At 39.5% G+C, this 26,224-nt stretch overlaps 1 protein-coding gene across 2 annotated transcripts; it reads right to left on the bottom strand.

The window, feature by feature from the left end:
• Positions 1 to 3,732: 3,732 nt before the first annotated feature.
• dmgdh (dimethylglycine dehydrogenase) lies at positions 3,733 to 25,178 on the bottom strand. 2 transcript variants are annotated; one of them, XM_084935815.1, is made up of 16 exons: positions 24,931 to 25,178; positions 24,452 to 24,620; positions 22,549 to 22,647; positions 22,296 to 22,460; positions 19,807 to 20,011; positions 14,201 to 14,449; positions 13,915 to 14,113; positions 13,450 to 13,619; positions 13,191 to 13,344; positions 10,858 to 11,023; positions 10,597 to 10,727; positions 9,504 to 9,721; positions 8,213 to 8,370; positions 6,829 to 6,888; positions 6,611 to 6,745; positions 3,733 to 6,513 (listed from the first exon to the last, which is right to left on the bottom strand). In XM_084935815.1, exons 1-16 carry the CDS (start codon positions 25,050 to 25,052, stop codon positions 6,301 to 6,303), a joined length of 2,613 nt encoding a protein of 870 aa, XP_084791941.1. In that variant the 5' UTR covers positions 25,053 to 25,178; the 3' UTR covers positions 3,733 to 6,300. The 2 variants fall into 2 exon arrangements, with proteins under 2 accessions (XP_084791941.1, XP_084791942.1); XM_084935816.1 differs by lacking the exon at positions 24,931 to 25,178 and adding an exon at positions 23,496 to 23,581 and having other exon boundaries at positions 24,452 to 24,564.
• Between the last annotated feature and the right edge of the window lie 1,046 nt (positions 25,179 to 26,224).

Here is a 26,224-nt window from a genome sequence, read left to right as displayed (position 1 = left end):
TATAAATGTAATCATTTTGTGGTTTGACTGTGTGTATTTTACACCTGCTTTACTCAACAGATCCACATTTTATCCTACAATTCCCAATGAAGTCATAACTACTAGGTCAACAATTACCAAAGTCAGCAATTTATTAAGTTATGTAACATTATAGCCCATTCAAAAAAACTTTATTAGACAACTGCCACAGTTATTAAATGATGACTTCATATCAAATAATCAACAAAACAAGTGCAAATCCAGATTTATTCAGCCTTTCATCGGCAATGTCGAGCCAGCCGCTGTGGGTGACTTAAGGGCTCTTTAGGGAGAAAAACTTCAGTCTGTGTTTTCCTTTTTAATCAGGCCGCCTGCCTTTATCCACTTACCGTGGTGTTCGGGGGGAAAGAAGTTGGACACGTTATTGTAGCAACAAAGCAGAATCTTCTGGGGGAAATGTGCATGTACCTGCTGGATGCTCTGTACAGCAGAGCTCATCTCAGTCTCATCACCGACAATGCCTTGGTTCAGCAAAATCAACGTATTCATCGGACTCGGAGAGCTCTGGCTCAGCTGAGCTTCTCTGCTTCTTCTTGGGGTGTCGGGAAGGTCGACTGGGCCGCTCCTGACACATCCCGTCTTTTTCCATGGTCAGAGAGGGCTGCAGAAGGAAGTGAAACATCTTTAGTGTACAGAAAAATGCAGATTTTAAGGCAGCTGACACCACAGACATACTTAATCCAATATGGTTTCTTGTTGTTTGTCAGTGTTTCCATAGCTACACCTCCCTAAAACCACCTCGCTTGTCAATAAGGTCAAAGGTCAAGGTCAAGGTCAAATCTATTTATATAGCACATTTCAAACAGCCGATGCTGCACAAAGTGCTTAACAATATAAAAATGGCATTAAAAAGCAACAATGTAATACAATAATAACAATATAAAACAATAATAGGACAATAAAAGAATTAAAACAATAACTAAAACTATTTAAAATAAGACCAGAATGCTTGGGTCATAGTGCGTTAAAAGCCAGGGCATAAAATGTGTCTTTAGTAGTGATTTAAATTGCTCAAGTGTTTGTGCAGATCTAATATTTAGGGGGAGACTATTCCAGAGTCTGGGACCTGTCACAGAGAAGGCTCTATCACCACGAGATTGGAGACAAGTCCGTGGGATGGACAGCATTCATTTTGAGCTAGACCTCATGGTTTTTCCTGGAGCATAAACAGAGAGGAGCTCAGACAGGTAAGAAGGCGCTCGGGCATTAAGCGACTTAAAAACAAAAAGTAAAAGTTTAAATTGGATCCTGTAGGAGACAGGAAGCCAGTGTAAAGAAGCTAAAACTAGGGTTATACACTCTCTCCGTTTGATACCAGTTAGCAGGCGAGCAGCTGCATTTTGGACCATCTGAAGACAATGGATGGAGGCCTGGTCTAGACCAAATACAATGAATCGTTTTTGGTCTGTGGTGTCAGAAATCCAGAATTTTATTCTAACCTGCACAATGCTGATAGATGAATCATTCATTGACAAATTTTCCTGAAGATCATCAAACTCGTCGATTCTCACAGACACCACCTGTAGGCATATAGGAGAAGGACAGCATTTCAGGTCGAGTCTGCCTTTAGGATGCTGTAATATGGGTTGTTTCCTCTCAGGTCTGACCCCACTCACCTCGGGATGTTTGTGTCGCAGGTGTCGGTTCATAGAAGCGCGAGTGGACACCTTTGTCCCGCAGAGGTGACACGACTGGGCCTCTACCTTTTTGTGGGTCAGGTGGACGTGCTTCTGCAGCATGTACTCGGTCAGATATTTCTTATTGCATGTGGGACATGTCCACGTCTTACCCACTGCAGCAGCAGAGAAGGAGAGGAGGTCAGCTCAACAGCATCACTTAGTATGAAGCCCCAAATTAAACTCTATCATATTCAATGTTGTGTGTAATGCACTCCAAAGCATCTTTGCTTTGTGTTGTTGGATTTGTGTTCATACATATGAAAGATCACATGTGTGTTCTGACTTTGATAGGGATATATGTTGGTGTGTAGAACAGCAGAACTGGTAATTATGTGAATGTGTTTCAGGTCAATTTATGGAGCAAAAGAATGTACCGAGTAGTGTAACAAATGATTTACTCCATCACAATTTTGCTCAATAATGTATTAATCTCAGTTGCTAAGTCTCCAAGTCCTTCCCTGTCTTATTAAACTTTTGTTTAAGAAAGAAAACACATTTTCCTAAAAAATTGTTTGTAACTTTGCTTCATAGTTCATGCTTCATACTATTCTGACTGGCTGCATCACCACCTGGTAAGGCAGCTGTAATGCTCTGGACCACAAAGCTCTGCAGAGGGTGGTGAGGACAGCACAGCCATGCAGGATCTCTACAGACAGCGCTGCATGAGGAAGACGCTGCGCATCCTCTCCGATCCCAGCCACAGACTTTTCTCACTCCTGCCGTCCGGCAGGCGGTTCAGGAGCATTCAGACCCGCGCTAGTAGACACAGAGACAGTTTCTACCCACAAGCCACCAGGCTTTTGAGCTGCTGACGTTCTGCACACACCATTACACACTCACTACAACTACAGGACTCTAGACACTGTCACTTCAACAAATGCCACTTAAATGCTTATTGCACAAGTTTTGTACAAGATGTAAATACCAACTTGCCCTAACTTTTAAATATTTAGAGAATTTTTTCTCTCTCTTTTTCTCTTTTATCATTATTATTATTACTGCTATTTTCTGCTATTTCCTTCTTAATATAACAGCACACTTTCTACATGTTCATGTAAAGCTGAGGAGCACGAGCCAAAGAATTTCATTATGGGTAAATGTGGCTACACTGTTTCTCCGGACATGAACTCAATAGAACTCGAAACTACTGCTTAGTTGTAGCTAACATTACGCTAGTATTTGTCTCAGTCCAAAAAATAGCAGGCGTTTACATGAAAGAATACAACATGCTTCTTAAATCATCAGGTCCTGGCAGCAGCTGCATGTCACGGGCTTTTTGGCAAGTTTACTTTTGGACCAAACTGCCTAGCTGTAACCACACGTTTTTAGCCTTTATGCTAACTTAAGTCAACCTTCTCGTTTTTGGAATCAAACAAAAGTTCCTCTTTCCTCTATTCATCAACAGCTAATAAGAGCTAACTTACATTTTCATACCACAACAGTTAACATTAAGAGCTAAAATTATTTTTGGTAAAATCACTTTAAATTATGACTAAAATAAGATATTACATTACTACATTGCATTACATTTGAAGATTATAAGTAATAAGTTGCTTTCTGTGTGACTTTATCAGCCTCTCACTTCATTATGAAGGGCTTTGGTCCACTCTTGTTTACAATGTTCTGATTTAAATGCAGCAGGAAAGTAGATTCAGATGAAAGAGTTTCATGTTCAGCTTGTAACAGGCTTGTAATAATCAATATAACTGAGTAATGCACAGCAGTCTGGTTTTATGATGACACAGTGACATGAAATACCTGTGTGGATGAGCTTGTGAGTCTCTAGTGTGGTCCTCTCACTGAAAGTCTTTCCACACAACTCGCACATGAAGTCCTTTATACCTGCAAGCACGGTGACTCAAAAACAAGCACTGAGGGACAATGATGTGATTCTCTGTTAGGTTTGCTTGGTTTTTAGTGCTTTTTTTGCAGTATACATCCTTCATGTCTGTGACACACAAACACTTTATCTTACTGCAATAGAGACAAGTGAGAACAATCAAGACAATTAAGATAAGATAAGATAAGATAACTCTTTATTGTCATTGCACAGTCATACATAGTACAGTAGTACAATGAAATTGGAAAACTGTCCTACGTCGGCATTACATATAACACAACACGACACGATATGACACATCACAACGCAACACAAACAACACAACACAGTATATTAACTTAGTATAAAAAAAGAAGAATAAGTGTATGTGTATTGCACACTGTTATTATTGCACATTAATTATTATTGCACCTTGTTATAAATATAAATATTATTGTTATTGTTTTAAACATTGTTACCTCCCCCCTAAAAAAGTCCAGGGAGGTATCCAGTCAGGTCAGCTATTTGTATTGATCAGGGCTATTGCCCTGTTGTAAAAGCTGTCCTTGAGTCTATTTGTTCGGGACCTCAGCAGCCTGAACCTCCTGCCAGATGGCAGCAGCTTAAACACCCGGTGTCCTGGGTGTGTACAGTCCCGTAGGATGCTGCGTGCCCTCTTGAGACAGCGAGTGCTGTACAGGTCCTTCAGGGAGGGAAGAGGATGGCCAATGATTTTTTGGGCCATATTGATGACCCTCTGGAGTGCCTTTCTGTGTGCTGTGGTGCAGCTGGAGAACCACACACCGATGCAATATGTCAGCACACTTTCAGTGGAGCAGCGGTAGAAGACGGTCAGCAGCTCCTTCTTCAGGTCCATTTTTCTGAGGATTCTCAGAAAGTGGAGACGCTGTTGGGCCTTCTTTAAGACCGCAGAGGTGTTAGAGCTCCATTGGAGGTCTGTGTCTATGTGCACACCCAGAAACTTGAATTTTAGGGCAAAATTAGGGCAAAGACAGTGTGGTGGGGCTAAACAGACAAAAAGACAAAAAGAATTACAGCGACTGTGTTTGAACGTGTGCATGGAAAAATACAAACACACAAATTTGTGTAGAGAAAGATTTCTGACATTGCTTAAGACCTGTGTTTCTCTCTGTTGGTGGTCTCATCGTATCCTCACTATGCTGTTTCTTCCCTCCGTGTTCTAAGTAATTCCTGGTTCCTGGCTTACTTTGAGTTTTCCTATTTCTAGTTTTGAGTTGTTTTGTATTTATAGCAGTAATTTCCAACAATAAAGCTGCCACTTTCAGTTACATTTACCGTGTGAGTCTTGTGTTTGTGTCCTGAACAATGAATACTGAGAACAGAAACACACAGGTACAATCTGAGGGTACGACACAACACTGACACAAAGAAACACTGGGCTTAAATACACTGAGGAAGTCATCAAGGAATTAGAGACAGAAGGGGAACACAGCTGGGAGGAATGAGACCTAAGGAGACAGGGGGAGCGAAACTAGAAACACAGTTAGTGGGTCAGGTTAATTAGTAACTCTAAATTTCCCACAGGTGTGAATGTGAGTGAGAATGGTTGTCTGTTCCTACGTGTTAGCCCTGCGACAGACTGGCGACCCCCTGAAAAAGGAAAAGCAGAAGAGAATGGATGGACATTTATTTGTATATATTAGTTGTTCCTGTCTGATAATTGTGACTTGTAAATAATTGTGTGTTTTCTAAGTGTTTTCTAAATATATTTCATATATTTTCTCTGTTCCACTTCACTGTAGAAATATATTAAATGTTGATTATTTGATTGTAGAACTACATTCCCATTTTTTGTTTTGTTTTTTCAATTCCTGCTGAGTTTAAAATTTGTACTGCATTTGCATTGTGTTTATTAACTAGCAGTAAATCAACCATTATTTGGCATTAGTTTATATCAGGTATAGGACTATAATTATCTATTAGAAGCTACTTTTTGGTGCTCATCTGTCACAAGGGGTCACCACAACATGTTCGAGTTGGCAGTTTTTACACTGGATGCCTCTCCTGACCCAACCCAGAAGGTATCAGTGTCTTTTCCTCAGATCAAACCCGGGGTCTTTCACTTGTTGTTCAGATGCGTAAACCACTTTGCTATGGAGCTACTATTTAAAAATCTATTATTACTTATCATGATTTTATTTTACATGCTTCGCTATGATGTACTTTTATTTTTATATACTTAAAAGTATGCAGTAAAGCAATGTTAGTATACACGGCTGACTGTAAACTACTAAATGTTAGAGGGAAGGAGTGGGAACACAGTGAGTGCTTTAATTATCAATGTGTACCCATTTAATTATACTTACAGAAAACACATTTGGTTAAATCTTTGTACAGCTTTGCAAACACTGATCTTTGTTTAAGCACAAAAGTCAAGACTTATTTGGGCACCATTCAATCTGAAAATGAGTTCTTCTTCATAAGAGAGACAACAGTTGATGCGTAAACATTTGACAACCATTCATGAAATTACAAAAATGAAATTACTCTGTCAACAATGCAAGACACTGTGGTGCAGGAACACCCCAGTTTATAAGACTGTGCTGAGCTTTCGCACGCCTGTTTCAGACTTGTTCCTTGTAAGAAAACGGAATAAAGTTGACCTGAACTGGCCACAGACGTGAACACAAGCAACTCAGGATGTGAACCACCCTGACTCTTGTTCACAGCAAGATTGTTCTTCATTCACTGGTGGGAAACTGATGAGAGGACGGCCTGTGTTTATGCTTTGCTCTGAGCTTTCTTCTGCAGCCGGGTCCGCGTGGGCTCAGTGTGGATTAAGGGCTCTTGGATGACATTGGCGGGGTACTTCTTCCCAAGCAGTTCCACCTCCACCTTCTGGCCCAAAGTGCTTAATTCCAGAGGTAGATAAGCGAATGCCAGGCTCTGCTGGCTGCTGTAGCTGTAGGCTCCAGAGGTTGTGTTGCCAACCACCTGAAGAGAAGGTCAAGGGACATCAGCGTCGTGTGAATGATCACCAAATCTCTAAACTAAATTGGAAATTAAGTTTTGATCTTCTGTTGTCGCTAACCTTGCCATTGTACCAGACAGTCTCGTTGCCTTCGGGGTCGATATCATCTGTGTTCACAGCAATGTAGGACAGCTTCCTGTTCAGGCCCTTGGCTTTGATCTCCTGGAGAGCTGCTTTGCCGATGAAGTCAGCAGGCTGCAGGACCACAGACACAAACAGTTAAAGAGGAAATGCATGACTGAAACTGGAATATGAATGCATGCAGGAAACAACGTTACCTTGTTTAGTTTAATAAAATAATCCAGTCCTGCCTCCAGAGGGTTAGTGTCACAGTTCATCTGTAAAGATCAATGATAAAAAAAATCATAAGCTGTACTTTATAAAGTAAAATTTTCACCAATATAATTGTGTCATTTGTTGTAAATTAAAAACAGTGAAATGCAACTTCACTTTATTAAGGCGGGTCTAATAAAAGGTGTTTGGAGTGTATACCATATACAGACTAGGTGAAAAAGATAAGAGAAGAAACATCTTCTCTCTCAAAAATTCAACTCTGTAAGATTCAGATTCTTTTCCAAAGTCACACAAAGACGTCTTTCTTTCATCTCCATTGTTTTGCAGATGTTCTTCTAATCCAGGGGTTTCAATCTTATGACCCAAGGCCCCAGTGAACAGTGAAATCCAGCCCTCATGATGGCTTTGCAAAGTGTGAAAACCCTAACCCTTCCAATGCAATGCTATTCCCGATTGGTCCACTGGGTGTCACACTCTCCTAATGACAGTATCAAGGCCAAAGGCTGATATTCTAATATAAACACTACAAGTTAGACTGTGAAGCATACGCTGCTGTTTATTTGAGGCCTCTTTTGAAAATATCTTTATCAGAAAAGGAAGAAATTGACACAGTTTGACACAGTTTGGGTTTTGGTGAGAAAAAATGGACCATAGTTCATAGTTTTTCACTGGGCTAAAAGGGAAGCTGTGTGTTTGGTGTTTTCATCGCTGATGGAATATAATATTAAAGGACCACTATGAGACAGATCATGGAGAAAAACCACACGATTTGTGTTTTTTGAATCAGCCTGGCTGGTGATGCAGCACCCTCCTGACTTCAAAAAAAGACAGCTGTCGTCCAAAACTTTATGAAAAGTCCAAAAAATGCATCCCTCCATTTGCAGCCTGTATTTTTCTCTTGAATTTTGTCACAACAAGTAGTTTGTTTGTGTCGCCGTGTTGTCCTTAAAAGTGGATGAATTCATGAGTGAGGTTTTGTGAACTGTAATTTTCATCCCAGCCAAAGATTTGAATTCCCGACAGTTTGACGGCCTTCATACTGAAGAAAGCATCATGCGTGGCCTGCCTTACCACACCGAAGCCTCTTTGATTCACAGGAGAATTACAGGAGGCAGAATGGCTGCAAGGACTTGCTTTTTTGCGATGCATAATTTATACCAGTTGAATACTTTCAAGAAACTTATTCAAAATTGTTATAAAAAGTTGCAATATGACACTCAAAGTTTCCTGCTGAAGCTGATTTTGTGGAAGACGCAGCTATCAAGAGGTGACGTTTTCATTTCCTCTGTCTCCCTGTTACTGCATAATATGCTGCTTCACATTTAAACAAGGACTTTTTTTTCCTTCTTCATGTATATATGTATGTACCTCAGCTCCCCAGCCTCTGAAGCCCTTCTCCAGTCGGAGCGAGGCCATGGCATAGGTGCCGAAATTGTCAATGCCCTCGTCTTTTCCTGCTTCCATCATGGCCAGGTACACAGCTGCCAAGTCCTTCTGGTCAGTGTACAGCTCCCAGCCAAGCTCACCTAGACACAAAAACACTTACACTTAAGAGCATGTCGATACTCAGCACTGAAAACTATGTCACTGAAAGGAAAAGACAAAAGAATGAGGGCAGTCATAAACTCTAAACTATGAGACTATGCACACTGTAAAAGATTCACAAGAATAAAAGAAAATATCCATAGACTGTGAACTGAGACCATGGAGTGTACATGTTTTATAAAAATAAAATGAAGATTAATGAAATAAAAATCTAGGCACATGAAAATTAAAGTAGTTGAAATAGTTGAAGAAAGATTTTAGTTTGGTTTCTGCATAATTTTGAATGAGTAAATTCAAATTTTTATTTAACATCTCACATTTTTCTTAAATAAAACATCTCAGTAACTCATAATTCTACTTTTAACCCAATAACCATCATTTTGACTTATCATAATTTTACTACTACTAATTATTATTATTATTATTATTATTATTATTATAAAAATAATAAGTCCTCGTATTGAGTTTGCATTTAAAATCTCTTAATGAATATTTCAGAATTTTGCATTAGCAAGTCATAATATTTAATTGATGTCTAAACTTTGTTTGTAATAAGTCATAGTTTGCATTTTATTTTAAAAATTAGGCTAAAGTTTGAGTTATTAAGTCAGAATTTTTGTTTTGGTATAGGTTTGTCTGAGTAATTCATAATATTGATTTTATATTTAATACTTGACATTGTTCTTTTTCTCCTGAAAGATAATAATGACTTATTATTTGACTTAGTATGTCATTATTTTATTAGAATCTTGCATTTTTGTCAAAGTAAGTGAAAAATGTTCACTCGGTATCTCATAATTCTAAGTATCTCGAAATCCATGTGGAGTTTTCTTTTCTTGGGATAAATGAGCCTCCGTATTTTTTTATATTCACTAAACTGATGTTTTTGAATTTCTCATCTTTTGTGTTTAGACACAAAAGATGAGATGTCAGAGGATCTGTGCCTGTAGAAAATTTCACTCCTTTCACTATTTGAAATATTCGGTCTGGACCAGTATGGAGGAAGCACTGACCAACACTGCTGTTAGGCATGGCTAAAAATATATATTATTGTGCAAAGCTACCTATGGAGAGTTGCATTGCAAGACGCAATAAATGAATTGCCTTGCACTACCGGTGTAGGAGATCCTGATGGCACGGACAGGCTTGCCGGCAAGCTGGATGGACTTGCAGTGGAGAAACTTAAATCCAGCTTCACTCATATCCTCATTTGTCAGTTTCTGGAGAACTTTGCGAGAGTTTGGTCCGGCAATGCCCAGCACACCTATGTCTTCTGTCACATTTGTAATGTCAACGTCATATCCACCTTGTGCAACTTCAGTTTCTATCCACCTGTGGCAAGTGCAAATCCACAAGGCAAAGATCCGTTAATACATTTATAGACTAGGCAAATTTTATGGGCTTTGCAAATATGTGAATTACCACTAGATGTCGCTACATGGCATAAAAAAAAACTTCATAGCCTTTTTTTAAACTGTGGTAGAGAGTTGATTACAGTGAAGGAATGAAAATAAATGGTTTACGATTCTGCCTCGTGATTGGAGGAGCTCGAGGGGCGTTGTGTTAACAGCTGCCGATAGGTTTTAAGTTTCTGCAGTACAAAACAGACAGCAAGCCAGCACAGCTTGAACTGGGCGCAGGACAGAGAGCAAAACAGTGTTTGCTTAACTGCTAACAGTATGAGCACTGTGCAGGGACTGAAATATTGAAATGTAGTCTAAATCAATATGTGTGTGGCGTTTTAGACATGCTGCACTGATTCAGTTCTGCCACTCTTAGTATGATGCAGTACTTCATTTAAAGAGTTTCAGAGTTATTTTTATTTGATGAGCTAATTAGTTTACTCATTTTCAATATCAAATCACATCTTGGCAACTCACTTCAGTAACTGATATTCATGGGTATTGGTGTATTTCGACCCAAAGCAAACTGAAAGGAAAACAAAAACTTGGAGAAAATCTGAAGTATCAGCCTGTGTTTTTCTGTGCTATGCAACAAAGCACCTTATTTCTCTAAGTAAGACTGTAATAAGGAACCCAGTCTGGAAAATCTATTGAGCCCAGGTTTACTGAAACTGCATGAAGAGATAATGTTTTAAAATATTCTTTTTTATTTAAAGAAACTATTCAGGACAATTATTGCTGCTAAATTATCTACGGCTGAATTTGACTGGGAGTTTAAAGTTTAAAGGGTTTGATCCATTTCACCTGAGGTCGTGCAGCTCCGAACCGGAACCTGTGACGAGCAGAAACCTTCCTGGTGCCAGCTGGGTGATGGTAACCTCAGCGTATACTTTCCCAGAGGGTGTCAGCATGTGGCTGATGTTGGTCATGCCCACCTGAAAACAGGTTATGGAATTTGAGAAAGCTGTGTGGTCAGGACCGTTTGTGCAGCAGTACAGTGCACTGGATATGTGACCAACACAATCATCACTTCATGAGGTGAACAGTTTACATTAGGTCTTCTACCTTGGGCATGGTGTTGGCAAAGAGGCGATCCAAAAGCTTGTGTGAGTCCTTCCCCTTTACTATGAACTTGCCAAAAGGTGTCAGGTCTATTACTCCAACCTTCTCCATCACCAGCTTGCACTCTCTTCCAACTGGTCCAAACCAGTTGGTGCGTTGGAAGCTGGGTCTGAGCACAACACAAAATCAGTTAACTATGTATTTTACTTACTAGTGATTTGCTTATTTTATTACTTTTTCTATTTGAAAGTGTTATAAGTTTCACTGTAAAAGGGCAGTGCACTGAGTGAATATTGTTCCAATGGGAATGAAATATAAACAAGACTAGAAGACAAAGAGAAAACACTGATAAAAGTTTTAAAGTTTTGCAGACATACCAACATCTGTGCAGGCAGTGCATTCTGTAACATCAAAGAAAGCAACACTATCCATTGCTATTGCATGAAAAATGTTCAAAGCTTATGTTGGAGCAAATTCAACAATCTTTTTAAGCAGTTCTAGTTAGAATTGATACAAGCCAACACATTGCTGGCCCCAAGACTGGATAAATGCATCAAGAAGGGCATCCAATGGTAAATCATTGGCAGACCAAACCATAGTGGATGGATTGAGGCCCAGTTTAACAACAATCACATGCAGTGCTGTTGGCCAACAGGGTGCTGGTGAAAACTGTGGTACTGTTGGCTGAAGATAAAAGAGAAGGAAAGAGGGAAGGCATGTTTGGAGGCAGCGAAAGAGAAGGAGTGTGGCAGAGAGAATAAGTACTTTAAATGGAGGGACTATGACTGGTAAAGAGAGAGCTGACTGATATGATGGAGAAAGTGAAGACTGAGAACTACGGGGAAGGGAAGCAAGGCCAGAAGCATTGGAGGTAATTTTGAAGGAAGATTATGTGAATAGGGTTGTAAAGGTGAAGAGAGTGCAAGACGGGATCATGCGTTTGAAACTAGAAATCAAAGGGGTAATGTTGAATGTGTTTATGCCCCAAAGGTTGGATAGTTGGAAGAGAAAGAGGAATTCTGGAGTAAGTTGGATTTAGTGGTAGAGTGTTCCCATGGAGGAGAGACTGACAAGAGATTCACTGGACATGTAGGTGCCAGGAACAGAGAGCATGAGGTCCTGGGTAGGTATGGCGTCAGGAAAGAAATGTGGAAGGGTAGTGGTTGAATATGGATGGTGGTGGATTTTGCAAAAAGGATGGAAATAGCTGCGGTGAATATGTTTCAAGAAGAGGGAAGAACATAGGGTGAAATATAAGAGCGGAGGACAGGGGCACACAGGTGGACACAGGTGGAGTTGAAGGTGCTCAGATTTTCATTGGGAGTGACCATGATCGACAGCATTAGAAATGAATATATCAGCAGGAAAGCTCAGCAAGTAGGGAAAGGTGAGATGGTCTTGACATGTGACATCTTTGACCTCCCTACTACACTCCACTGGATAAGTGTTAAAGAAAATGGATGGATGGAAGCATGGATGAAATCAGAGAAGTTGTCCAAAATGTTGTCCAAAGCAGAACCCCACCCCCCACAACTGATGATAACCTCATGCTGACACTAGAGAACAAAGCCTGAGCAAAACAAACTCATACCACTACCAATATTCTGTCTTTTAACGGAGTATTCCAATATACAGGCTGATATTTTTTCCATAACATTTCTCATGTGTAGTTATCCAGTACTCATTTACACTCAATTCAGATAAAGAGATAATGTTTTAAAAGACTCCCATGTTATAGCTGATCTGACTGCTCGGATCAACTGGCTGATCGGTCAGGCTCTACATGAGATATCATGAGATTACCCAGAGTGCCTAAAAAAAAAAAAGTGCAACTATTTGAGATATTCGGTCTGGCTAAAAATATACATTTTATTGTGCAAAACTGGCTAGCGGAAAGTTGCATTGCAAGACACAATAAATGTTTTGCAAGATTATAACCGCAGCTTTTAGCTTCCATACAAACTAAAATAACTATGTCCCAGAAAGAGCCAAATATGCAACTGCCAAGAAGGCCAACTGGATATGTTTGAGGTTTGGACAACCCAAAGGCTCATCGACATGTGGGTTTGTAAAAGAGACTTGTGCATCTGCTGCATGTGTTCTTGAACAGTAGCAGCTGTTCAGTTTCAGTGGGGAATTTAAATGGTCCTCTTGTGCTAATATCGTCAGAAAGCCTGTTAGATGATCTCGGGCGAACTTGTACCTGTACTACCTGAAAGAGCTTGAAGGGTGGTGGATGTGGTGTTGTAATGCACAGTGGATTCAAGTGGAATAAATTAGCATTCAGATTTTCCATATCAAAAAGACACTGTTAGAAATTTACAGAGAAACCTTACTTGTATCCAATGTCATCTCCAGGTTTGTAGAACCAGTGAGGTTGCTCCCAGCCAGCATGAAAGCCCATAGATCCTTTGTCTTTCAGCAGCTCATAAACACCGCTAGTTCGGCAGGTTGGTCGGCCAGCAAAACGCTCCTCCTTGGGGAAACCAACTGCAGTGACCAACAGCATGAGGAGGACACAGCAGGCTTTTAGTAACAATATAATAGAAGGCTCTGTTCCACAAATGCTGTGCAGCTGTCCCATGTTCTTCTTACCCACATTGTTGAAGCCATAGGATTCTCGGGCTTTGGCACATATGAAGGGTACATCAGTCCACTTGCCATAGCGGTTGGGGTCACATTCGATCAGGTCGTATGGAGGTTCTCCGTTTGTGATCCATTCACTCAGGAACTTGCCTATGCCACCAGCATGAATAATACCATACCTGAACAAATATTAAATCAGAGCTTTAGGTACTATCGATTGGCTTTGATGGATTTTAAGAAAAAAATAAAGCTTTTCAAAGAAAATCAAAGTCTTCTAGAGGTTTAAGTCACACTGCATCTAAAAATATGCGCATCACATTTGTAAGTTACATATAGTTGGGATGCAACTCCAACTGCATGTTGTAATGCTAGCCAAATCAACGACTCATAGTACATCAGCTATTTTTTCTGTCTTTCACCTCTTAGCAGTATTTTAGCTAGATACGGTTCAGCAACACCTGACTAAACACACACCCAAAGCCAATCGCTGTCCAGTAGTTGCGAACTCCACAGTGTGGTCCAACCATAGGCAGGAGGTCAGGAGTGTATGTGATTGGTCCAGAAACAATGTTAATGATGTCAGCTTTCTTTAGTACAGGGACCATCTCCATGGCCTTTTCCACATGCTCCATTATCCTGTCCAAGTCAGACTCAAACAGCTCCTTTCCAAAACCTGCAGGCAGATAGAAACAGTCATGCACAGGAAGATGAAAACTTTGTAGAAATATTTAGATTGGAAAATCTCATGTGGCAGACAGACCTGCTGGTACTCCATCTCTCACCCAGGAGTCCTGTAAAACCATCTTTTCCATCTTCTCATAGGGGCCAAACAGCAGGCCATCTCTTTCCTGACGCAGGTAATAAGACCCCTCCAGGTCCCTGATGACCGCCAGCTCCTTCTTCAGAGCCTTCACCTCCGGTATCGTTGCTGTCACAATGTACTGGTGATGCACTGGAATAGTAGGGTGTTCAAACCCAATCATCTTGCCAACCTCCCGGGCCCAGAAACCTGAAAACAAATTAGATGCAGTCAGTTCAGCTGAAGAGGTGAAGTCAGCCAACAGATAGAGTTGGCTCGCTCTCAATCTCTAAATGCATCTTTGACAAATATTTGTTCAGAATTGTCTTCTCATGAAAACATAAATGTCAGTCAGTTAAAGGTGAAGGCTCAAGAGTTCTAGCTTATCTTTGCATAAAGGGGAATCATGATGCTAGCAAACAACAGCCATTTCCAAAATGTAGCTTCTCATAAAAATTTACAGAAGCAGAGTGGTAACAATCATCTTCCTATTTAAAGAAACATTTTTTAAAGGATGTTTTTCTTTTATTGTTTGATTCTTTATAAAACTACCAAACAGATTACAGAATGTTTAAAAGGTCTCTCTGTTGTCTCTGTGTTTTTAAATTGAAACAGCAATTTATTATCATTATCATGGCATGATCAGATTGTGGAAGAAATGTGATTTAAGTGACTTTGAATGGGGCATGGTTGTTACTGCCAGATGGGCTGGTCTGAGTATCTTAGAAATGGCTGTTGTACTGGGATTTTCCCAACACAACCATCTTTAGGGTTTACAGACAATAATCCAGAAAAGAAAGAATATCTAGTGAGCGACAGTTCTTCGGGTGAAAATGTTCATGCCAAAGATGAAAGAAAAAGGGCCAGAGTGCTTCAAGCTGATAAGAAGGAAACAGCAAGTCAAATAACGATTTGTTACAACCAAGATATGCAGAAGAGCATCCCTGAATGCTCATCATGTCTAAACTTGAAGCACATGAGCTACAGCAGCAGGGGGAGTCTGGCTGCCACTCCTGTCAGCCAAGACCAGGAAACTACAACCAAAACTGGACAATAGAAGTGCTGCAACATTTGGAGGGTAAGATCCAAATTTTGCATAAACAACATGAAAACAAGGATGTATCCTGCTTTATATCAAACAATGGTTGATGCTAGCGGTGGTGTAATGGTTCCTGGAATATTTCCTTGGCACACATTTGGCACTTTGACACCAAATAAGCATTGTTTTAATGGCACAGTCTACCTGAGTATTGCCGCTGATCACGTCTATCCCGTCATGATCACATTTGTACCCGTCTTCTGATGGCTGCTTTCAGCAGGATAACACACCAGGTCACAAGGTTGAAAGTCCATCTCTAACTGGTTTCTTGAACATGACAATGATTTCATTGTACTCCACAGTCACCAGATCTCAATCTAGTAGAACATTGGGATGTGGTAGAATGGGAAATTCATATAAAGGATGTGCAGCTGACAAATCTACACCAACTATGTGATGCTATAATGTGAGTACTGACCTCTGAGGTCAGTTTTTGAAAATATGCCACCAGCAGGTGGTCCAATCCAATACTGGCAAGGTGTGCTAGTACTGGTGCAAGCTGGATTTCTAATAACACTGACTGCTGGAGTATTTCATCACTTGCAAGGAGGGTTAAGGGATTAGATTTCATAAAAATGTCATATCACAGGGGCAAACACACAGGTGTACACATAGATATATGCAAGACAGACACACATAAGACCCGAAAATGAAGGCAAGAATAAATAAGACAGCACAGATTAAATAGATTCAATATAAACCACGAGGAACTAGTTTAAGAGCCCTATCGCTAATCTAATGTATAAGCATTACAGCATTAGAAGCAAAAAAAAAAAAAAAGAAAATACAAGTCACAACTATAAAAATCACATGTTATGAGAAGACACCAGACATGAATCAGAAGTTACCCTCAGGGTTCAAAGCTCTACATTATTCACCAGAGCAGTTTTTTCACATAGAGGGCACTTCAGTGTGTAGAAGGAATACTAAGCTTAATTTACAACATCACAACATTTTGCACAAGTTGCTTACTTGAATGTGTTCACTTAGAGTTTCCCCAACTCTTTCTCTTAAAAAAATAAATTTGCATACACCTGAAGTACAGCATAACCCGTTTTATAAATTAATAGCCACAAAACAAATATGCTGGGACACGTGAAAGCAACACAGATGTGTACTAATGCCTTTGCTGGGGCCCAGAGTGTGAAGCCAGAGAAAAACCTGTTTATCCCTGCTATCTTTAGCCAAGTGTTGCAACATACTCTTGTCAGCAACTCTTCACAAGAGTTTTTATTCAATCTATGTACTCATATGTAAGTCTGCAACATAATAACATTGCAGATTCTATTTACAGTTGGTTACAGGTTGGAGCTTCATATACACAACACTTTAAGAGTTACTGAGTTACCTAGTAAACATTGGTTAATGGAGTAAAGTTTGTTTCTCTGAGAATTATAATAGTCAGACCAATTTACTGTAAAATCAGAGGCTAAAACAGCTGTTTGCCACATGCTCAGAATATGTCTAGTTCAGTGGGTGCTGCTAGTCAACTGTGGTATGCGTAAAACAACTTTGAAGAGACTCAGTTTATAAAAGTTTATTATCAGCTACTGGAGGGAGAGCAATTCAAGTTAGCCAGAAGTAATACTTAAACGATTCAAAACAAAAAATGGTTAACCCAGTTTATATGTTACAATGTGAGGCACTGAATGGTCAGAAGAGATATCCAGAAGTGATGGATTGTAGTTTATATAATTAGCTAAATGTAAAGGATGACATAATGCAAAACTGCCAAATCACACTTACTGCTTCCACAGGAATTCAGAGGGCAAGTAGCAGCCAGGTGCTGCTAAAAATGCACTTAATTTATGGATCATTAGAAAGTGTAAACACATGTATATAGTTTTGGCATTTTGCTGGTCTGGAAGATTCAGGGCTGTGTCAACACAAAGCCACAATTGCTGCAAAGTCAGATTGTACAATTTGGGGTGGCTGTGGCTCGGGAAGTAGAGCAGGTCCCTTACTGGTGGTTTGATGCCGCTCTGTTCCAGTCCGCATGCAAAATATACTTGCTCAAGATACTAAGGTGCTCTCTGATGCATCCATCGCAGTATGAGTGTGTATGAATGTTAGATAGAAAGTACTTACATAGGAAAAGCACAGAAAAAGTGCTTGTGTGAATGATTGATTAAGGCGAGTTAAACAGAAGTGCTCTGAGTGCTCAGAGTAGATATAAGAACCAGCCCATTTACAATGTTCGCATAGACTGCAAAAGAAACCCCCCCCAGCAAAAGCTACATTTCAGACTGTACGGGGCTTGGTTAGCATGCTAAATTTTAAAATTAAAGACAGTACAAAAAAAACAAAAAAACCCACTGAGCAGGTATCACTTGTTTGGAAGGGTTGCCAGAAGAAAGCCTCTTCTCTTCTCATATGAACAAACCACAAGACCTCTGCAACAATGTCCTTTGGACAGACAAAGTGTAGTCACAGCATAAACACCTCACAACAACTGTGGAGGTGGAGGGGTAATAATGATCTGGGCTTGTTTTGCAGCCAAAGGACATGGGCACCTTGCAGTCCCTAAGTCGACCATGAATTCCTCTGCATATTGCAGTTTCTACAGTCAAACATGAGGCAATCTGTTCAACAGCTAGTGCTTGGCTGAAATTTATGTCATACAACAAGACAGTGATCCCAAGCACATAAGAAAATCTGCAACTGAATGACCGAAAAAGAAAATAATCAAGTTGCTGCAATGGCCGAATCAAAGTCAAGACTCCTGACTGAAAGGCTGTGGGCGGGGCCTTAAGTGAGTGGTGCAAAAACAAATGCTCATAAACCTCAATGAACTAAAGCAAGGTTTTAACTTTGCTAGTTTGGCCATACATTTACACTATTTCATCATGTGATCTGCTATAATAAGGATGGATAAGGAAATGAAAGGGTGAGCTACAAGTTACTGATCTAATGCTAATAAATAGTTTTTAAGACTAACGATTAAGTAAGAGCTAAAAATGATAACTAGTGAAGTATTAGAAACAGTTTTTATTAATAACAGATCGAAAGTTATGCAATGGTGCAAAAATACATGCAAAAAAAATCACTGAAACAACAAATGAAATTCCAAGTAAATAGAACCAAACCAGCCTGTACACACATATTTTACATGATGAACAGACTCTAGTACTACAGACAGAAACATTGAGAAAACACTGAAGATAATCAAACGATCGCCTCGTATATTAGGTTCACATGGCAACCATGAGCTTTGGCTTCAACTGAGCCCTCTTTGGTAAGGAGGATGCTTTGATAGGAAGAGGACTTACAGGCTGTACTGCAGACCACACTTTCAACTGTGAGATGTTTTCAACAAAGAGATGTTTGCTGTAGAAGCATAGAGTTTGAGAATGTAAAGGCGTTTTTTGCCACGCTATGTGAGACTGCCCATGAAGCAGAAGAAACTCAAGAACCACAAAAAATTATATTAATTGAATGAATTTAAACTTTTTTTGTAAAACTTTGCCTTTTGTTAAAGCTAAACCACAAACCCAAAGTCCCTGCATGCAAGAAGGTGCAGCAGCACAGCAGTAGTGAAAGGCTTAGAACTGCATGTCAGGAGGAGGAGGATTACATGTGCTGCTGCTTCAAGATTGGATGAAATCTGACCTGTTGCCCTAAGTCGATTGGCTGTTACAGTGATGGCAAAATGCCAGCAAGGCCTCAACATAACTGGATTCAACCAGAGTAAAGAAAATATGAAAGGAAGAAAATGTGAATGAAGTAGTAAATATGCTCTGCTGCTAAATATTTGCTATTTTCAGCTTCTTTACACCTTTGTGTGTGCTCCAAAACACATGAACAGACATAGTTTTGTTTCTAGTTTGTTATTTTTAAACCGTGCATATCTTTCAAATTCTTGTATTTTTTTTGGCGGTGGTTGTTTGACTACAGTCGTTATTTCATTTGCCATTTGTTTCTAAGTTTGTGCATTACATTAAAAAAAGGGTGACTAATGAAATGCATGACTCCACAGGGGAGCACAGACAGGAGAAAGAGAGTGAAGCACATTCTTGAACTTCTGCCAGAAAAACAGGCAACAGCAGCAAAGAGTCGCGGCCAACAAAATCCCCCAAGAACTGGTATGACCCGGTTCAGAACAAAAACTCTGTTTTCTAAACTTTTCAGCCAGTGGTCTGGGTGGGCAAAGGTCTCCTACCAGAGTATCTATAGATAGATAAGATGTTTTACTGTGCTCTGAAATCCGATATCTATCCTTTTCCCACAAAAAAAGAAACAAATAAAACAAAAACTGTTCTTCTTTTACCAACATACACACGAAGAAACTTGAGACAAAGAAGAAAAATCTGGACTTGAACATATTCACATGTGAGTTGCGGACTGCACTTATTCCCTTGTACTTTTCCTTACATTTTCTGCATGGATATAGTGTTTACCATCTAAAATATCAGGATCACTGCTCCTATTATCCTTTGAATAAATGCGTATAGAGATTATGAATATTCACCTGCTGTGTTGACAATGCGGTTTGCCCGAATTGTTCCATGAGAGGTCTGCACGTCCCACTTGCCATCAGACGTTGGCTTGAGGCTCGTCACGGGGGCATTATTATAAATCTGGGCACCATACATACGCGCTCCAGCAGCCAGAGCCATAGTCAGAGAGTAAGGGTCGATGTGGCCGTCTCCTGGGGTGTAAAGACCTGCCAACACCTAAGATTAAACAGAAACCTTCACACAACAAATTCAAAATGGTGATTCAATAATAATAATAAACTTAATAATTAGCTGATCAAGCAGCTCCATGAAGATATATTGCTAACAGTGAAATATGTCAACGACTCTAAGCACTTAAGCAGACGCGGGTCAACAACATATCAACAGATGTCTCATTCTTTGGGTCATTTAACTTAAGAGGTTTGTAGGTTTTACCTTTCCAAGCTGATGTCATACCAAAAACCTAATATTAGATCAACTAATTATTCCCTTATCATAACTGTGTTTGGTAAATTTCAGGAGCGCTGGATCAGGTCAACTTTAAAGCCCAACTTTACAACACTCGTCGAGATGTTTAGCTTTGGATCTAATGCTAAACTGTGAACTTTGGACAGAGCCAAGAGCACAAAACCAGGAACATACAATGACATGTTTCAGCAATAAAATAATAATAAAAAAACATTTCTAAATTTATTTTAAACTTTAATAGCTCATCCATTTTTCAGCAAGATTTCTACTCGTGTTTAAAGCTCAGATAAAGTAATAATTTTTACATATTTCTTGATTTGGATCACTCCCAACCGGTCATGACAGATGGCTGGCCTTCCCCAAGCCAGAGGTTGCTTCCTGTTAAAAGGGAGTTTTTCCTTCCCACTGTCACCAAGTGTTTGCTCACATGGGGTTCATCTTACTGTAGGGGTTTTCTCTCTATTGTAGAGTCTACAAACCTAATTTAATCATTAAATATAGATATAGATATACAGATATAGATCAGGGATACATTTATACTGATATGATTATCTGAAATGTCTGAACTAGATGGAACTAGTTTGTTTACAAAACCATGCTACAAATAAAAGATGCAGAGAGTCATTTAGAAATGTCACATAGTTTGTGCCATTTGAGAGTCTAGCACTCCAGTGTTACAATACTCTCAGCACTTTTTAAAGTATGTACCAGAGCAGCATTACAACTAAGCAGACGCATGCATGGTCTTAAGTGGGGGAATGTTTATGGCAAGTATCTAACCAGTTCTTGAAATACATTGCTTGAAATCTGTTAAACAATGAGCTCATCACTTTATCTTGTATTTTTAATATAACAGCTGATAGAGGGATATGAGAACCTTTTACTGTCTAAAAGCTGGTATTGGAATTGCCTGCAAAAATCCAGTATTGGTCGGAGTCTAAGTTAAACATCTCCTTGCTGTAGTTTCATAATGGAACAGGAAGCACTCCAAGAACGCAAATGTCCGCCAAGGCAGTTCACTGTCTGGGCAGTGTTTCCTTTTAAGGGAATAGCATTATATTATTCTTATTATATTATTATATTTATTTTGTTTTCTTTAATCTTTTTTAACGTGCTTTCAGAGGTTTGTAGCGCACTAAAAACCATGACCAATGTTTACTTTAATTACACAAACAGGAGAAGGTAATGGATAATAGGTATTGATTTGTAATCAACAGGGAATGAATATTATTACTTATACAATATAGAGCTTATTGTATAATATTATTATTATTTATAATTTTATGAAAGTTTGACCGTATTTGATGTTGAAGAAGAAGTCAGAAGTCCAAAGTAATGTGATATTTAGAATCCCCATATATCATTCTCTATATGCTGTCAATACAAACAACTGCAGTAAGGAAAAATGGTTTTAAATAGCTCTGCACAGCATCTCTCTGACTTTCAGATTAATCTATTGACTTTTATAAAAGGTCAGAGGTCAAATGTGACATGATACTTAAAATCTTTATACTGTACTTTCTATATGTTGACAATACACAGCACACTTGTAAGACTCATCTAAGTTAAACGGTTATTTCTTGACCAACAGGTCATTACGCTGACCTTAATGACCTTGGTGGATGTAAGAAAAATTTTAAGGCACTTACTCTCCACCCCTATAAAGTTTTATCAAAATTAATCTAAAACTTTTCGAGCTGTTGCGCTTATAGACAGTAAGCATGGCAAGCACGTGTGCAAAAAACATATCCTCCATAGCAGGGGTAATAATTAGTGAACAGTTAGCAGAGTGATATTTATCTTCTCTAACTCTTGTCAAGAAGTCAAGTATTTGGCTTTAAAAGTTTTAGGTAATTGAATACCAAAACCACATCTGTCAAGGTTCAGATAAACACTGTGCTTCTTCACAGTTTCTAATGTCTGTTTCAAGACAATAAAAAGATTGAGCAGGAACAAGTTTGAGAACAATCGAATTAATGACTTCTTGCTATCAGAAGTCATTAATGTGACTAATCCACAAGGGCATACAGACCTTATCCATATTAAGCAGAGGGAAGAGTTCTTGGATTTTTTCTGGTTCGATGAGGTACTGTTCTGTCACATGCCAGTGTGTGCGGGTCATCTGGTACTTCATTTCATCTACTCGAATCGGTGTTGAAGCAATACGAATGCTGCCAGGCTGGTGCAAGCCCACTGCCTGCAGAGAAAGTCAATATAAAAGGTATACAAATATACAAATACAGTTATGCTTGTAAAAGCTATGAAAGCTAAGGAAAGTACCTCACCTGTCCAGTTTCAGCCTCCAGGGTCTCATATAATTTTATGCTGTCATGATGGATTTTCTTGAGGTTGATCCCTGGATGGTAGTATGTTGTCAAGCCAGCCTAAAATACAAACACACCATTAAGATAATTGGAAAATACACCCACCAAAATACTGCTTTCACATATTCCAACTTAAAGCTGCAAGAACTGCTTTTTGGCCACTTGGGGGCAGCAAAAAAAAATTCAATGAGCCAAAACACTAAAATATTCCTTAAAGCTGTGGGAGCTCTAAGGAGCATTATAGCAATATACATAATCTGAACCGCTAATATCGCTCTTCATTAAACATTAAAAAAGAAATCACAACTTCTGTCAGCAATGTTGTGGGGATGGAGCTGGACTCTCTTAGGGTGGTGATGGAAAAGCAAATGTTATCCAGGATAAAGTCAGTGTTGGATAATTTCTCCCACCCACTCCATGACGTGCTGGCTAGCCACAGGCGCACGTTCAGTGAGAGACTGAGATTACCAAAAAAGTACCACTGAACGACACAGGAAATCATTCCTGCCTGTGGCCATCTCCCTGTACAACTCATCCACCTAATACACAGTATAGTGCTATAGCTACACCCTTTTTATATATTGTGCTATTTCTTACTTCTTGTATTGTCCATTTTTGTTATTGTTTGTACTGGAGCACTGTAACCAACATAATTTCCCCTAGGGATCAATAAAGTATTCAGATTCTGATTCGAATTACATATATTGGTTGGCAATTACCCTGGTCTGCAGCTACCCTAATTCCTCACCCAGTGTCCACTGGGTCCCTGCCCATCCAATGAGGCGAGTAAGTGAAGAGCAAGTTTCCCCTCTGACATGTGAAATGTCTATTAATAGTATAGGAGTGTTGCGTTTTTGTAAATGAATAACATGGAGTGTAAGGAGCAAGAGGATCAGGACCACAAGTACCTTGAAAACTTAACAGTTGCTCTCACTGGAAAGGGAGTAACAACTGGATGACAGCCACTTGCCAGTACTGGATCTAAACACTTTCACTGTCGAGGAAGAGCCAGACATCAGTTTTCTAGCAGTATTAACCTCCTAGGACCTGGCGTCCACATATGTGGACATCACATTTTGGGTTATTAGACCAAAATACTAAATTTTGCTCTACATGGGCCTGATATCCTCTTACGAGGACATTATACTGCTACTGTTCTATCAAAATTTTAAACAACTATCCTCATATGTGGCTCTTATTTTTCTTAAAAACAAAAATAAGGTTAAAAAAAATCTGGTAATTCTTTGTTTTAACATTCATCGGGCCTCAATCAGCCCAAATATCAAAGAGAAATTAAAAATGCATGCCGTGGAAGAGTTCAGGTCTTAGGAGGTTAAGGGCTCAGTACCTTCAAATTATTCTGGAGACATGTTATGCTTATCATTACACCACATCGCTGACCCAAGACCCAAAATTGAGTCATTTTATAATATTTTTCTTAAGTATTAAGCTAAGAAAGCTCATTCAGAGAATATAAAAATAAAGGCAATTTGAAAATAAAATAAAATAATTGTTTCTCATTTTCCAAGCACAAATACCAAATATACCCTCTTTCCAGTCTCTTAATTTTGACCATTTGCTATTCTACTCTGTTATGCAAAACTCCAACTGTCAGATTACAATTCAACTGAAGGAAAGAAGCCAAATGTAAAGATTTCTTTCAATAACTGATGTAAAATTCAAGTTTAATGGGAGCAGTGGTTTATTGACTTTGGGCTGTGGTCCTTTCAACGTTAATGAAGGTAATAATGGTCGCCAACCAACATGGAAGTGAAATGTGTGACCCTGGCCTTTCTCTGGCTTCACATTCAGGACCCTGTGGACCCCTGTAGGGTCTTTGGTCTCAGCACATTTGTAAACTTACAGCATGCCAGGTAGATCCAGCTGTCAGCTCAGTCTTCTCAAGCAGCACCACATCCTTCATCCCAGCTTTGGCCAGGTGATAGGCCAAGCTGACGCCCACACACCCTCCACCAATGATGACAGTCTCTGCAGTGTCCTTCCACCGCTTTCCCAAAACTGAAGATGCATCACTGCCAGGACAGGAAGCAATTTAACTGCAGGTAAAATAGCTACAGCGCCATGCAACATGCACAAGTTACAAAAGTAGCTTGATAATGATGTACTGAGGTCAGGTCAGCAAGTTGAGACTTTAAGGTCAGATAAGACTAAAGTGTGTTAAGTCCAACAGTTTTGTGTGAAGCTTGCATATCACGTTAAGTTTTGCTGCACAAATCGATCACTTTCATGGCATTTTTAAAGCCTCATTTGTGATCGTTACCCTGACCAAAACTGGCTGCATGAGAAGAATCCTTAAAAATGAATCAAACTAAACTGTCTCACCTCTCCTCTGCTTGTTTTCTTGAGGTGCAGCTGATGGTTCTCACAGGCTGCCCAGCGACGCCTCGACACGAGGCTAAATCTCTGCGCAACTGAACTTTGATGAGGTTTAGTATCCGAGCCATGACTGAGAACCAGTGCTGATGTTTAAAAAAACTACCAATGCACCACGAAGCATGACCACCCCCTCTCTCGGAGTCCCTCTACTGTCGTGTGCAGTTACAAATATCCCACTTTTGCACTGACAGCCGCTTTGGCACGCCCACAGTTCGCGAACCAAGTCAGGACGAAGGTTTAACGCAGTTAACGATTTGTGTGCTGAGACTTCAAATGTAGGTCAGTTAGGCTGGTTTAAAAAAAAAGAAAGAAAGAAAGAAGAAAAACTTTGTTGAGGGTTAAACTAATGTGCTGTCAGAGAAAACTTAAAACAATTGTGAGCATTTGATCAGTTTGTTTCAGCAACATCTAAAAAATGTAGCAGTGCCATGTGTTTATTTTATGAACAGGAAGACTTTAGGTTTGCAGAGGTTACATAAGCTCTGCAGAAAAGGTGATTAATGTGACAGAGTCCTGTGGTCTGGCATAATGACAGCAGCGCTTTAAGCCACAAAAACATAACATGCAGAAATTATGCTTATAATGCTGCTGGTTCTCGGGAGATATGGGAGCATTTATCTCTGAGTAGCCCTTGAGCCTGTAACCCAAGCGGGACAGCTGCAGTAGGTTTGAACTGGGTGCTGATAACTGCTTTATATGAACACAGAAATGAAGAAAGGATATTCACTACAGTACTGATGCATGTTGTGCATGTAATAGTTAAGCTCACAAAAAAGAAAAGCCAGAGTCTATGCAAACGCGTGCAGTGGCAAAATATATAATTTTACACAAACACTTGCAAAATAACAACAACAAAGGAACAGCACCGCTGTTGCTGGACTAATTATTAACTCAAACATGGACTAGAAACAGGACTTGATCAGTTAAAAATTTACTGCGTTGTGTCTGATAAAGAAAGGTTTTTGAGTGTGGGGTTAAAAAATGGTGCTGAAGAAAAAACTGTAGCAGTGTATAGGCTGCCAGCTTCTGTTTGGACTGTAACGTGCTGCACTTTAATAATATCCCATTGGAAACCCTCTTCTTCCTGCTTTCATCAGTTTCCTGTCCTGACTAACCTGAATAACCTGCACTGTATTATATCATTGTTAACAGGTAAACAACTAAAAAAAAAATTTTTTCAACGTCATCATTAGCATTTAGCATAATTAGCTTAACATGCTAATCTAAAAACGAATACTTT

This window comes from Perissodus microlepis, chromosome 7 (genome assembly GCF_051167445.1).
Source record: "Perissodus microlepis isolate ML-2025 ecotype Zambia chromosome 7, ASM5116744v1, whole genome shotgun sequence".
NCBI lineage: Eukaryota > Metazoa > Chordata > Actinopteri > Cichliformes > Cichlidae > Perissodus > Perissodus microlepis.
Note: the sequence above shows the minus strand (reverse complement) of the source record. Positions and strands in the feature narration are given on the sequence as shown.

Excerpts from the sequence above, each read along its gene's own strand:
- dmgdh (XM_084935815.1), bottom strand. The coding sequence starts at position 25,052 with ATGGCTCGGATACTAAACCTCATCAAAGTTCAGTTGCGCAGAGATTTA. Across the intron at positions 22,461-22,548 it reads TGGAGGCTGAAACTGGACAG|GCAGTGGGCTTGCACCAGCC; the intron begins GTGAGGTACTTT and ends CTTTCTCTGCAG. Across the intron at positions 20,012-22,295 it reads CTCTGCTTAATATGGATAAG|GTGTTGGCAGGTCTTTACAC; the intron begins GTCTGTATGCCC and ends GTTTAATCTTAG.